Source organism: Falco biarmicus, chromosome Z (genome assembly GCF_023638135.1).
Source record: "Falco biarmicus isolate bFalBia1 chromosome Z, bFalBia1.pri, whole genome shotgun sequence".
Taxonomy (NCBI): Eukaryota; Metazoa; Chordata; class Aves; order Falconiformes; family Falconidae; genus Falco; species Falco biarmicus.
In genome coordinates this window covers 43,497,071-43,510,704 of record NC_079311.1, presented here as the reverse complement: position 1 = coordinate 43,510,704, position 13,634 = coordinate 43,497,071, and the positions used below count along the sequence as shown (strand labels likewise).

The 13,634-nt window shown below is 37.0% G+C and overlaps 1 protein-coding gene across 9 annotated transcripts in view; it reads right to left on the bottom strand.

The window, feature by feature from the left end:
• Window positions 1–13,634, bottom strand: part of LOC130143173 (transducin-like enhancer protein 1) — a 162,518-nt gene that overhangs the window by 106,355 nt on the left and 42,529 nt on the right. For 6 of the 9 annotated variants that reach the window (XR_008819668.1, XR_008819669.1, XM_056325833.1 and 3 more), the window contains exons 7-10: window positions 13,210–13,414; window positions 12,455–12,471; window positions 4,178–4,294; window positions 944–997 (exon numbers count right to left, since the gene is read on the bottom strand). Coding sequence is in view for 7 of the 9 variants with exons in the window: in XM_056325833.1 (XP_056181808.1) it covers window positions 944–997; window positions 4,178–4,294; window positions 12,455–12,471; window positions 13,210–13,414 (393 nt within the window). In the remaining 2 variants the exon portion in view is untranslated. The remainder of the gene's footprint in view (window positions 1–943; window positions 998–4,177; window positions 4,295–12,454; window positions 12,472–13,209; window positions 13,415–13,634) is intronic. The other 3 variants (XM_056325828.1, XM_056325831.1, XM_056325832.1) reach the window with 2 other exon arrangements.

Below are 13,634 nucleotides of genomic sequence, written 5' to 3'. Positions count from 1 at the left end.
TGTATTTACTTTAACCTGAAATAGCCAGCCCAGCAAGCTAGCCATCAGAGCTCTGCAGGTTCTCCATGCTCCTGAGAATTTGGCTCATGAGAATACCAGCAGGGAGGAAGCAGTCCTCACAAGAGGGCACTAAGCCTACTGATTAATTATTGAGTAGTTTCATTGTAAGTAGGGCTTCTGAAAGGATTACTAAAATCCCTAGTTGGATACCCATTTTTCTACTTGGCTGACATCATTTGGGCACTTAAAGCAGCTGAAGACACTTCTCTATCAGCTTCTCTTCCTGTGCTTTTCACCAAGCAGAAGAGCCTTGCTACCATATACATGCTTCCTAAATCTCATTGTTGTATGAAATAAAAGATGAAGAAAAGGGAAGGCCCATCCCTTCACCTTGATGCCACTGCCAAATCTCTGCCCTGGAGAAAAAAAGTGGCTACAACCTGTGGAAAATTTTGTGAACTGATAGACTTCATCTTGACTTTAGCTGACTTCATTCTAAAAAACAAGCATTTCTGGAAAATCGTCTTTAACATAGGACATTAAAATAGTCGTAAGTTTTAAGGTACCAAAATGTTTTTGATAATATTCCTGCTATTAAATACAAGGTTAATTAATGTCTTCCTTTTTCATTTGAAGACAGTAGTTTGAAAACCTCAGCCCTCCACCTGCATCTCTCCACAACTCTCTCCACTACAGAGCAGCTGTGAAGCATCAGAATGTAACTGCAGAGGGAACAAACCTGGACAAAGCAACAGAAGGAAAAGCCAGGAGGGCAACCAGATAAAGCTCAGAGGAAGACACAACTGCAGTACTAACAATAAAGGAGAAGCTGTGAATATTTTAACATATCCACACAGAGGGTTCTTTTTCCTCTAACATCTAAATGCACTTTTCCTTTAATCTTTGGCCAAAAAGTCAAGACTACAAGAATGAAAAAAGTTACCTCATTGGATACATCTACAACCAAGTTATCGTCACTCTTGTCCCCATCACTGTCCTATTAAAAATAAATAAATATAGTGTTCATTTCAATTAGTACATCAAGAGCCCAGAGAGAAAGACTAAGCATCTACTCAGACATTTTTTGTTTTTCCTAAACAATAAGCAAATAGCCTTCCATTAACTTATTAGCAACAGGGAAAACAATGAAAACAGGAACACAACACCTTTTTTTCTGCTTCAGTAATAAAACCCAAATAAGGCAGAACTAGTAGAAAGGTGGTTGTCTCACCATCAATGCAAGATGGTCCAAACCCCTCCTTATTACCATCATAAAGAGTGTTATCGCTAGTACTGAAAAAGAAACTCATTCTGTTCATATGCTAATCTTGTGTGTTAATCTTATGGAAACTACTGCTTGTGCATACCTAAAAAACACAACAGATCTCAGAAAACTGGTTTGAAGAATCAACTTCCTCAAAGTAATAGGACAATTTTTCTCCTTCTCCAGAAAGTAAAGATTTTAAATGGAAAGTTCAGGGGAAGAAAAAGCTTCTGAAATGCCAAAGCATTTCAACATTTCTGCCTAACAAGACCAAAATACTTTCACATTCCTAAAGGGAAATGTTTTATTGCGGCTTATGAAGCTGCATTTCCACTGTTTCAAGTAAATCTGTGTTCACCTGAGCTGCTCCAGTGCCTCACAATAGCTGTTACTCCAAGGCCTCCTGATCCCTATCTCCAATAGGGGCTGGGATGCCACAGCAGACACATTCTAGATACACAGTGGTCTAGTGATTTCTGCAGTGCACCATGGTGGTTCAACCAGAAGGTGAGTCTTGACTCATAAATAAAAATAAACACAAAGCAAGCAAATGACAAAACTTACATTTTTCATGTGGGCAAGTGACATTTCTAGTAACAATATTTTTAGTTAAAACATTTCTAGGCAAACAAATCAGATATACAAGACTGCGCAAACTGTCCCCCATCTCTTGCTTTCAAAGTGTCTGGGCTATCACACTTAACACTGGCAGATAGAAACAGAAATAAATAAAACAAAAAAAAACTCAAAACACCAGTTTGTTCCTCTCACCTCAGGCCATAAATGTTAAAAAAAGAAAAAACACCAAACCACACCCAAAAACCACCAACAGGTAGTTCCAACCTTTCCCTTCTGCTTTAGCAGCTGAATAATGCTTCAAGAAATACAGCAAACATATTAGGGATCCAAGAGTGCCACTGAAGACAGAATGCTGGCTCTGTTTGCCACTCAGGAAGCTGTCCAACCAAAGGGTGCAAAAGGAGAAGAAACAGTAAAGTTTCAGCCCCAGTGATCTACCACCTTCTGAAAAGTGTGAAGTACTCAGCAGGAAAGAATAAGTTAGAATGCATTTGAGCATGTGGGAGTACAGTAGGTGGGACACTTGTTCACCAGAAATACTGCCCCTAGTGAGGGCAAAAATATCTGCCAAACAATGATTAACTGTACTCCACTGACTTTGTCATCTTGAGAAATAGACGTTGACTGGGACTATCAAAGGCATCTCCCTACAGGTACTAAGAATATCAGAAGATTCGCCTCACCAGCAAACGCACAGGTTGAAACTATACAGATCCTTACATGAAAATCAGTCAGAAGTCAAAATGAAAACAAAAATAGAAAATGCATTTTGCATCTTATTTCCAAATACAACAATTCCTACAACTTGTTTATCTCCCTTCTGGCAAAAGCAGTACTTTTTGTCCATACAAGGATCTCATCTAAAATGAGATCAAAATCAGCAGCTCTCTTTACAAAATTGGGGAACATTTAAAAAGAAAGATCTTCCAGATTAGAATAAATCTGGAACTTTCAAATATCCTTGTGTTACTCAATTCTTCGTTTTGATGCTGCCTGTATCTGTAAAATCCCTTTCAAGTCAATAGCAAACAAAACCACACATTTAAAATGTGGTTTAAAACAAACTGCTTCTGCAGAGCAATATCTTTACTGTTTCTTTCCAGTATAAATACAAGAAAAAGAATCAAGTTAAGCTTTTTCTTCCTTTTTTAATATAAGATGTAGCTTAAGAATGCTTAATCTTCAAACATTTGAAATGGAAAATGCCCACAGAATATCAAACCCTCAAAACTGAGGGATTAACATGGGGAAGTTTCCCAAACCCTTCTGTAATGCAAAAAAACATTATTAGAAAGTGGTGGAAATACAACTTGTACAACCATAACAGTACTACACCACCACAATGTGCAGAAAGGGGAAAGTAACTTCATCTACTCTCAGTAGCTGCAGAGATATCCACTAGATGCTCAGAGATATTCTGGGTCCAAGTGGACAGATATTACACTACCAAATACTGAGGGGAAAAAAGTGCACCTAATTTTCCCTTGTGTTTCAGTAACCAGGAAGTATTTAGTGATTGGATTCATATAAACCAGACCATCCACCACATTATTGCCATGTCAAAGAATAATATCTACTGCTATATTTAAGTTCTGCTTTTCACTACTCTTCCACACCAGTTCTAGTCTCTAAAGCCTGTTCAAGTATCATCCTGCCATTTGGCTGAGCATAGACTTGAGCTGAAACCCTGTGTGTGAGGTTCACATATGCCACACTTGTACTGAAATGCCTCTTTGAAACCAAGCAACAAGGAAGCTAAGTCAAAAGTGCAGAACACAAACTGTGAACAATTTGTATTTCAATTTGCTGCCTGTTGAAACCATCATATCAACCAAAAGCAAACTAGTAAGTTGGTAGGGCCTCCTAACAAAGCCAATTTGCAAAGGTAATTATTACCCAAAACAGTAATAGCTAGTATTCAGAAAAATATACTACACCCCCCTACACCCCCCCACCCCACTCCCCCCAATCAACAAAACCACAAATAGCTATCAACAAGATCCTCCATTTCAAACAAACCTGCAGGTTTTATTTAGAGCAGTTCAGAAACGATCTCTTGCTCAAACTCTGAGAAAGGTCCCAGAACACTTGTGAATCCCAAACAGCTACTCCTGGCTCCTTATTCCCTGTCGAGGTGTATTACTTGACAATAGCTCAAATTATTGAGTCACTGCTCTTCCCACAGCATGAATAATGGCCTCCCTGGTGCATAAATTCATGTACTAAATCAGCCATAGGAAACCATTGCCTTGCTCTTCACAGCTCTTTTACTCCTCATACTAGCACAGTTATGTGCAAATAAATTAACTACTTCTTTGACACAGATTTGCTTACATAGTGGCTGGAATCCTTATCATCCACCTTTCTCTTTTTGATGTCATTGGTATATTCAGGGCCATTCCTGCGTTTATCTGTGCTTCGCAGACTGTCCGGGACCAACAGAGAATTACTCTGTAAAGAGAAAAAACAAGGTCAATCAAAAATCCCTCTCAAGATGCCTTCATACATGCTTAAAAACTCAAACTGGATGGGATAGATGCTTTAGAAATGTGATACCTACATAGTCTTTTATTCCATTTAATTCAATTCAAAGTCCTCCAGGCAAACATGTACAGCTTCATGCATTCTAAGAAGCTTGGCTTTTCATTGTTCAACTTATCAAAAGTTCAGTTCACTTGTCAGTCACCATCTATTTAACCAATTAATTCAGCTGAACGTATTGTTTAGGAAAAGCAGGCTTGCTGTTTATTCATGAGCAGGTAACAATGATTTATTTATTTATGTATTTTTAATATACAGGTCCCATTTATAATATGGAATATAATCTGATTGATAGCTCACTTCTAGACCTTCATAAATAGACGCTTTGATACATCTACACCTGCAGGTATGGATAGATATATGGCAACTTGCCTTTAACTCGTAAATATTTACCAAATAAAGTTATGCAGTAATCATTTGTTATCTGGAGTAAACTCCAGTTGGAAGCCCTTAACAAATGTATTGCAAACAAAGATCAAATATTTTTACTTCCAGCATAACATTCCCTACTAGTGTGAAATTAAGGCTAAAGCGTTGTTTAATCAGACTTGATCTGAAAAACTGAGGCCAAGACACACACAAAAGACAAAAGCAAAGACTAATCTTTTCCTCAAACTACATGGACTGCTTTCATACATTCTAAGTTATGCTAAGTACAAACTGTTGACCCAAAGAGAAAGGCATTTTAGACATTTTTCAGTCACATGACAATTTGACATGGCTGTGATTCCCATCTCCATCGTAGTTCCAGCTAAAGCATTAAAACGTGTTACAATGAGTTCTTTTAAGTGCAGGATTAGCATATGCAAGAGGGCAATTTGTTCAGTGATGTGTTAATGCTGTGAACAATACTGAATGAGTTGAGAAAAAAATCTCCTTTCACAAAGACCTGGTAAGTCTAGTTCCTAAAAGCCAAGTACATGCTTACATAAATATGTTCACATAAATATATAAGTAAATACGTATTTACACACATGCATCTGTGTCTGACAAGAGAAAAGCCCAATACCAACATACATGATATGTCTAAGTCCTCCAAGGAAATACCTAGATCTACCCAAGAGCCAGGGACATTCACTCTTAATATATCATAAACATAAATTAATGGCCACTGAACTGTGCACTGAATGGCTTCCCGTTAAAACCTAAGGACACCACGGTGGCTTTCCTCAGACATTAATGTTTAGTCCCAAGGAGAATGAAAACAAAACAGGGTACACAAGGCAATCTGAACCCTCGTTTTCCTACTTCAGAAGCTGCACTTTAAAGCGAACTCTAAGCTCTTTTATTCGTGACTATTCAAGCTAAACAAATGCCAAGGGGCTTACATAAAGAATATAGGAAGGTCTAATGAAATTCAGTATAAAGAAGCTCAAAATAATGTTTTTACCGTAATGTTTTGCAGCTAAAAGGTGGGTTTGTTGGATCACTGAACTAATTGCCTTGACAAATGCAGACTGAATTTAACCCCTCATCTCCTCCCAGATGCACAAAACTCAGGGATTCACTAGTTTTAAAAATATTAAAACCCATCTTCAGCATTTTAATATCAAAGCCATCATGTCTGAAGCAGCAGAAACACGTTAATAAGCAAGCTGTCAATTCAAATTTGACCACTGATTTGAGTACCGCAAATGTCTTTTCTTAAGGAAGAAAGTATTTTAGTTAAGAGATACTTCCCTTAAAAATAATTTTTAAAATCTATTTTACCACTGAAGAGCTTAGAATAAAACAATGAAGTAAAATGTAGTAAAGTGAATAAACTCAGTTTCTCATTTTAAACTGCCAAAATTAAGCATGAATAACATTCAAGTGGCAAAGGGGCAGCAGCTGGGAAAATTTAGCAACCCTGCCATCTGAAGTTACTACCCAGAAGTGTAGGAAACAGCTTGCAAATTTTGGCATCAAGTATGTGTAACGACAGTGTTGACTTTTTTTTTCTGGTTTAACATAAAGTCTACCTAGACAATGCTGACAATATTCTGTGCAGTTTGTCTTGCAGGATTTCAAACTCCTAGATACACCTAGCTCCCACTGTGATCCTAAATGCCAAACAGATTATTAGATTCGATTTTTCCTCAAAACAGTGATAGCTTACTTAGCACATAAACATAATTCTAACAATAATCTACAGTCCTCACAAGCCTATTCTGAAAAATGTCTTCCCTATGGTCATATTTACACTGCCTTTCTCTAACTTAAACACATTCATTTAAAGCACTGTTCGCTGCAATAAGAGCATACACGCCAGAAGGTGTTGTAGAGCAGTTTAAATAAGAATGTGCTGTTACTCTGGCAAAATTTACCAGTAAGCTCAATAATTAAAAAGTTATTGTTTTCTTTCCCTTAGGAAAGGGAAGTTCTTACAACTGTGACTAAAATCTGTGACTAAAAAAGTGCAACTTTTGATGAAAAAATAGCTTGCTACTATAACCTACTACCATAATTCAAACCAACAATTCTGTAACATTTCATTCAACACCACAAAAATATGCATCTTTTTAAGTAGTGCATATGGTTGATCCAGAACACTAAAGTAACAAAGGCAATAGATGAAAAAACAAACAAGAACTGGGGAAGAGATGATCATATACACCTGGGGTTATTGACATCTCTTACCCACATAAAGTTAAAGTTCAGGGAACAGTGTAGACAGCCACCTAAAAGCCACCTTTCCTCATTTCAGCTCTGGTAGAGTTTATATTTGCCACATGTTCACTATCAAGCATAGAGCCAGCTAGGAGCCAGCAGTAACAACTTTACAATGAAGAATTCTTATCTTCTCTTTGAAAAAATAAAATAAATAAATAAATAAATAAATAAATAGATAAATCTGTTTAGTTCTTCTACCAGGCCTACTGACATCTGACTTATTTTCAAAAGTAGGACAAGCATTTTTATGTAACTTTTTTTAAAAATAATGTTATAGAAATTTTCAGTTGGGATTTACCTTCAATAATAATCAGTTTGTACAAAAAGGCAAAAAGATACATACACGCATAGCTGATTTCCTAAAGATAAACTGCATGACACCAGTTTTTGTTTTGTCTTAACTTCAACAGACGAGACACTAACTGAGGATAATCCTTGCTTTCCTACTAGGAGTTCAATTTATTAGGGATTACCAATACAATATCTGTAAATCATAAATCTTAGATCAGAACAAATAGTCAATATAAATTTTATGTGTTTTCTTTTTATTCTGATAATTAAAAAAATATTCACATCAATTTCTTCAAATAACTCCTGAAAGAAGCAAAAAAGCCCAGTGTAGCATCACTTCCTGTCAGAGTGACCAGACTGCAAAAGGGCTGTATAACAGGCAACTTGGTATTCTAAAGCAATTTTGCTGCCAGCAAAAGTTAAACTCTGAAACCCCCAGCAGCAAATGTGAAATGAAAACCTCGTCACAATTCACAAAGAGAAGGCAGGTTCCATATTAGGAATATAAGGCACATCATTCAAATACACTTCTTCGACTGCTATGGCATTCCCCATAGCAACTACTTCCAGACCACAAGTACGTGTGCCAGAGGTACAAGCTGAAAGCCCACAGTACCTCATTCAGCCTCAGGTATAATAAAGCAAAGACAACTCACTAGCACACACAGAACTGACAACTAACTCTATGCTGACCATCACAATTAAATAACAGTATATACAACACAGCTGTGATCATGGTTCAACTACACCTGGTCCCAATAAAGATCTTCTCTAAGCACTGGGCTCCTTATCCCTCCTACTTGCCTCTGCCTCAAAGACACACACACTCGCTCTGTGCTTGGTCATTCACTGACTGTGCAGCTGCACGCACCTGCCATCACAGCCTGCCATTAGTTGACAGCTTGCACTTGTCCGTATCACCAAGTAAGGCCACTGTGTCTGTTTAACAGTCACTACACCCGTGCTGCTGCACCACACACAAACACTACCAACAGGACAGCCATACATAGATGGGCACAAATGCAATCCCTTGTTGAGTAAGCAAAACAGGATCAAGTCTAACACCTAAACCAAAACACCAGTTGCTCAGCAGTCCCACTGCTCATTATCAGGACCTACTGATAGGAATACAGTGCATGTTGGAAGAGGGACTAGCACTTAATCATCCTCCAGCAAGGCACAAAAAGATTAAATTCAAAGTTATTCAGCTGAAGAATCATTAACTTCCATTTGGTGAATACGGTTCTTGCAAACACACATGTCAACAACCCAAAAGTTGACTTATAAAGTCAGTAGGTTTTGTTTTAAATTACCCATGATTGAAAGCTACTGACTTCGCCCTCTTTTTGCCCACCATTTCAAGTTACATTTAGACTAGTAGGTTCATATTAGGAACAAGGAAGTCTAGAAGCTTAAACAGATTTGAATCACTCTCCACATGAAATCAATAATCAGGACACATTAACAGAGATTAAGGCTTCTGTTGATTTCAGTATTTTCTAGCTAACGTTTGTCAGAATCAGGGTATCCATAGAAATTTATACCACGCTACCCCAATCCTCCTGCCCTTCATTGTCAGCCTCGTGCTGCTTTGTATAGACTACAAACTGAACTGCAACACAGCATCCCACAGCTCTTCTGTGTGAGCAATTCCCACTGAAGCTAATTTGCTGTTTGCATCCATAAAGACTATAAAATCTTATTTTAATTTTTTTAAATTGACAGCGCTAATAAAAATAAAAGACATAACTGATTAAAGAAATTCAAGTTTTTCTATTACAAGCTATACAATGGAAAACAACGCCTTCTTCACAAAGGTCAAGAAGCATACATGTGCCACACTGAAGAGTACCCTACTTTCTCCTCTAACTCCTTTTATGACCTCCCCCCACACCCAATCAGGAAAACTAAAACACAAACCAGAACCAGCCTGCATATAATATCAACTGAAAAGTAGCATTCAGTTGTGCATGCCCCCTTCCTCCAGGACTGGGAGGGGAAGAATAGGACAGAGAATATTTTTCTGCTGTAAGAAAAGAGCATTTGCTTTACAAAGTAATTGCAACATTTATGCTTAACAATGAAGGCAAAAAAAATTCTTGGGAAATTTATGAGTACTTCCTAACTCTTAGAAAACAAGTTCAATGTTGTCATGAGGACAAAAATCAACCTTAATGTAAATTCCAAGCTCATAATAAAGTCAGTGTTTACTGTATACTGATTATTACTGATACAATAGAGTGCTTCAGAACATTTGCATTTCTATGCTGTCTGAACAAGATGCTATAACAGTGGGAAGACAAGTGATAAATGAACAGCTAAGATGAGTTTGAAAAATGTTGCCAGTAAGTTCCCTTGAGGAAAAAATGTGGACATCAAAGTTCTTTTGGATTGATGTCTCCCAAAACTTTATTAAGCCCCAGTTGCAAAACTTGCTTACTTTGCCTGGCTTCATTACCTGCAGCCAGACTATGCCACAATAGTAGGGAAGCCTGCATTCCCACAGTAACATGGCCCAGTTTTGGATGGTTAAAGCTACATCAGCCAAAACCCACCTGCCATTATCCATGTAGTCCTGTAATTTAATTTTGACCAAATTTTAGCAGTTCATATATGAAGTATACCATTATTACTAACCTGAATGTTACGCATTTCACAAATGTGCATTTCAAATAATTCCTTTCATTTTACTTCCTGAAACCTTCATATAAAAAAGAAAAATGTAGCCCTTGACATTTAGATACAGCAAGAGTAGGTAAAATGGACACTAAACACAATCAAGAATAATATCACTAAATCTTTATATTCTTTTATAAATGCCTCTAACTCTTACTGCATTATGCAGTATTTCTAAACATACAATACATAAAAGCTTTAACTGCTTGTCTAAGGAGACTTTAAAAAAATAAAACTAGAGCTCATTTAAAAATGAATATGCCTAAATGATATGTCACAATAAGCTTTCACTCAAAGCTATGTCAAAAAAAAAATATTAATTTAAAACCAAATAGGCAAGCACTAAATGTAATCTTTCAAACCTGAACACTTAAAGCTGTCAGCTTCTGCTGATGACACTGGAAGGTCACACTAGATATACTTGATGGAAATCATACTTACAGGACTGCACACTAATACCAAATACCATGGTTAATTTGGGTAACTAATAGCATGGGGTTTGGTGACTTGCATGATGAAAGTAAGCCTTTGTCAGATTTTCTGACAGCACCATTACATTTAAAACATCATTCTGAAAATCAAACTGATCTTATCTTGGTCATCCAGATGTTATAAAGGCATTTACAAAATAATAGCTTACTGCTCATAACAATGAAACACATGTAATAATTCCATAAACCTGCTGGTATGCCTTGTATACTTGTAACCAAAGTTGTATTATCCTTAAAAATATATTTTAAATTAAAAAGAAATTCATCAAAATACAAGATAATTAGAAAAGCTCAGAGCAAATCATTCCCAGCCAATCATTTTAGCCACATTTGAACTTGACCATTACTTGAATTATGGTTCTTTCAATGAAGATATCGTTTACTGTTAAGCCAAGATTCTAATTCAACGCTGTATACAAACAATTTTAAGTTCAACGTAAAGTTCACCTGTGTTCAGCTATCAAAGTTTAATTTAATTATGAAGTATTATTCTCCACTAGGACCAAAAAGAAACTATGGCCACCACAGTGTAGAAACCCGAACTCAGTATCTCCATACAGTGGAGTTCTTTTATTAAATGAAGCCTCAGATAGTTTAAAGATTACTTAGTGGTAAACCCAGCATAAAAAAGAGCCTACTACAGGTACCAATTAAGTGATCATGAGTTACACTTATGGCAACAGAACTAACTGCAACACTAAACCTGACATATAGTAAACTATGCAAGTGATATTGCAAATCTCCCACAACACAAAAGCCAGGTTTAATTTTTGACAGTTCTCCTTCCATAGGCAAGTACTATTCTCAGATACAAGATGAATTCTGAGTCCATATTTCATAGCACTGTGAAGCATCTGATTTTAAACTCAAAAACCTTTTAGCAAACAACATGATGGACAGGGCAGGGGAGGATGGGAAGAGAGCAAGGATATGAAACATAACCACCACAGCAAAACACAAAGCTATCACTTCTACATGTGCACACACACACCATCTTAAAATTATTTCCACAGTTACCCTGTCATTAATAACATTAGGCAAGCTGAAATGAATGCTTTCTTAGTAATCTAAAAACAAAAAGATTGCTGCAAAAGATATGCAGATAGTTTCCAGTAAGTGATTGTCAAGCCCTAGTATAAAAACAAAAAGCAGCAATAAAAATCAGAAGTTTAGTACCATAAAGATATCTGTCAAATAACTTTTCCTTGTTCTTGTCTTTTCTAATTGAGCCTAAGAAACAAAACAGAGCCCAAATTCACCTATGACATCAACAAGCAGAACTAGCTTTGTTACTTAAAATCATGTGGAAGTTGCACATGGCCATTTCCAACAGACTAATATAGCAATATTGCTCAATACGCAACGGTATAACAGCTGTTACAAAGGAGCTGTTTAGCTGTTTTTCAGATAGAATTGTCTTAGACCAATTCTATTACAGCTTATGTCTAAAGGGAGAAAAAGTATTGCTATGGAAGTCATACCCGAAGCACAAATTAAGCAGTAAAGACATTAGTAAAGCTTAAACAGATTCAGTTAAAGAAACTCCTAGGGCCAAACCCCATTATGACATATGAATTTTAAATTTCTCACCTGTTCTGCAACTCTAATTCCTAAAAATCCTACAGGAAAAATCTTAGCTCCAGTAACGTTATACTTTTAAGTCGCAGTCAACATCCTGTTTGATTTGCAGCTTTCCCCCTGCCCCCACCCTATCCTTCAGTAAGCAAACCAAAGTTCAAGCTCCCCCAAAATCATTCTGCTCAGAAAGAAACCTGATTCATACAGCTCTCCAAACAAATGACTTTGTGTTCTGCATAAACCAAGAGATATCTTAACAGAAAACACACTTGCATAGTATCATGAATCTGACTAAAAAGACAGACAAAACAGATTAACAGTGCAGCATCTGATTATTACATTATATAGAAGTGGAAATATTAGCAGGAATGTTGGTACTTACTGTGCCTGGCTCTCTGTCTGCTCCCGTAGTAACCAAGAAATGCACAGACATGCCCGTTCAGACACAGAGGCAAGAACAGAAATAAAAAAGGGGGGAAAAATTAGAACACAAGCCGCAAACAGTTTTTAAATGGCTTTTATTTATATAAGTCATTGCACATTCCTAATACAGTGATTTCCTGAAAATTACAGTACTTTGTAAACGTGATTTACAGTTTAACCATACACAAAGCCTAGTTTTATTTCATGACAGAATAAATTATTTTTTTTTTTCAAAAATTAGTCAAGTGCAATTTTGCCCAATATTTGTGCCTAGAATTTAAGCCTATGAAACTAAAGTAACAGATGCAATTATCTAAATATTTTGTTTGAACACATTCACTTCAACATTTAACTTCTCGTTCCCCCTACCTTCCCACCCATCCATTTAACAACATTACTTTCTTTGAAAAAATTACCCATTATGCAGTTTAACAGTTTTTCACAATATGGTGCAGGCCACTGGTGTTACAACTAAGCATTTACCAGGATGTCAAAATGCCCTGCAAACTGTAGAGCAGGTGACACCTAGTGATCCCCTTTTATAATACTGAAAATTTCCAAGCTGAGTTTTGCATTAGTGGTATATAAGCAGACATTTTTAAGTTTGCCAGCAGTTTTTTCTTATTCTATATAACTTGAATTCTTTAAAGATGCACAGTTTGCAGCAATGCACAAATTTGACAATGTCCTAATCAGGCCTGCCATGCCTCTCACCTCTGTGGTGTTCTGCATCATGATGCTTCTTGTCATCTTTTATTGCCAAGTGAGACTGCCCACCCAAAGCGCTAGAAAGGGCAAGAAGGCCAGCACTGCTTCCAAGTGGGGGGATTCCTGGGGGCTGAAGTCCTGATGGATGTGGTGTTAGAGGCACTGGAGGTCCATGGCCATGGGAGAGATGTTGAGCCTGCAACTGCTGCTGCTGTTCCCAGCGGTATCATCATCCCCAAAAGAATAACGCATAGCACATAGTTTGGGAAGGAGAAGGGAGAAGTTTGGTTAATTACTGAGAATCAACAGTGGATTTTTTAATTTGTTTATCTGTTTTAAATCTAGCTTCTCCCATTTGTCCCACCACACTATACATCTTGCATTATATCATGCTGTCTGTGGGCAGCTCTGCTCACATCCCATAACCAAAA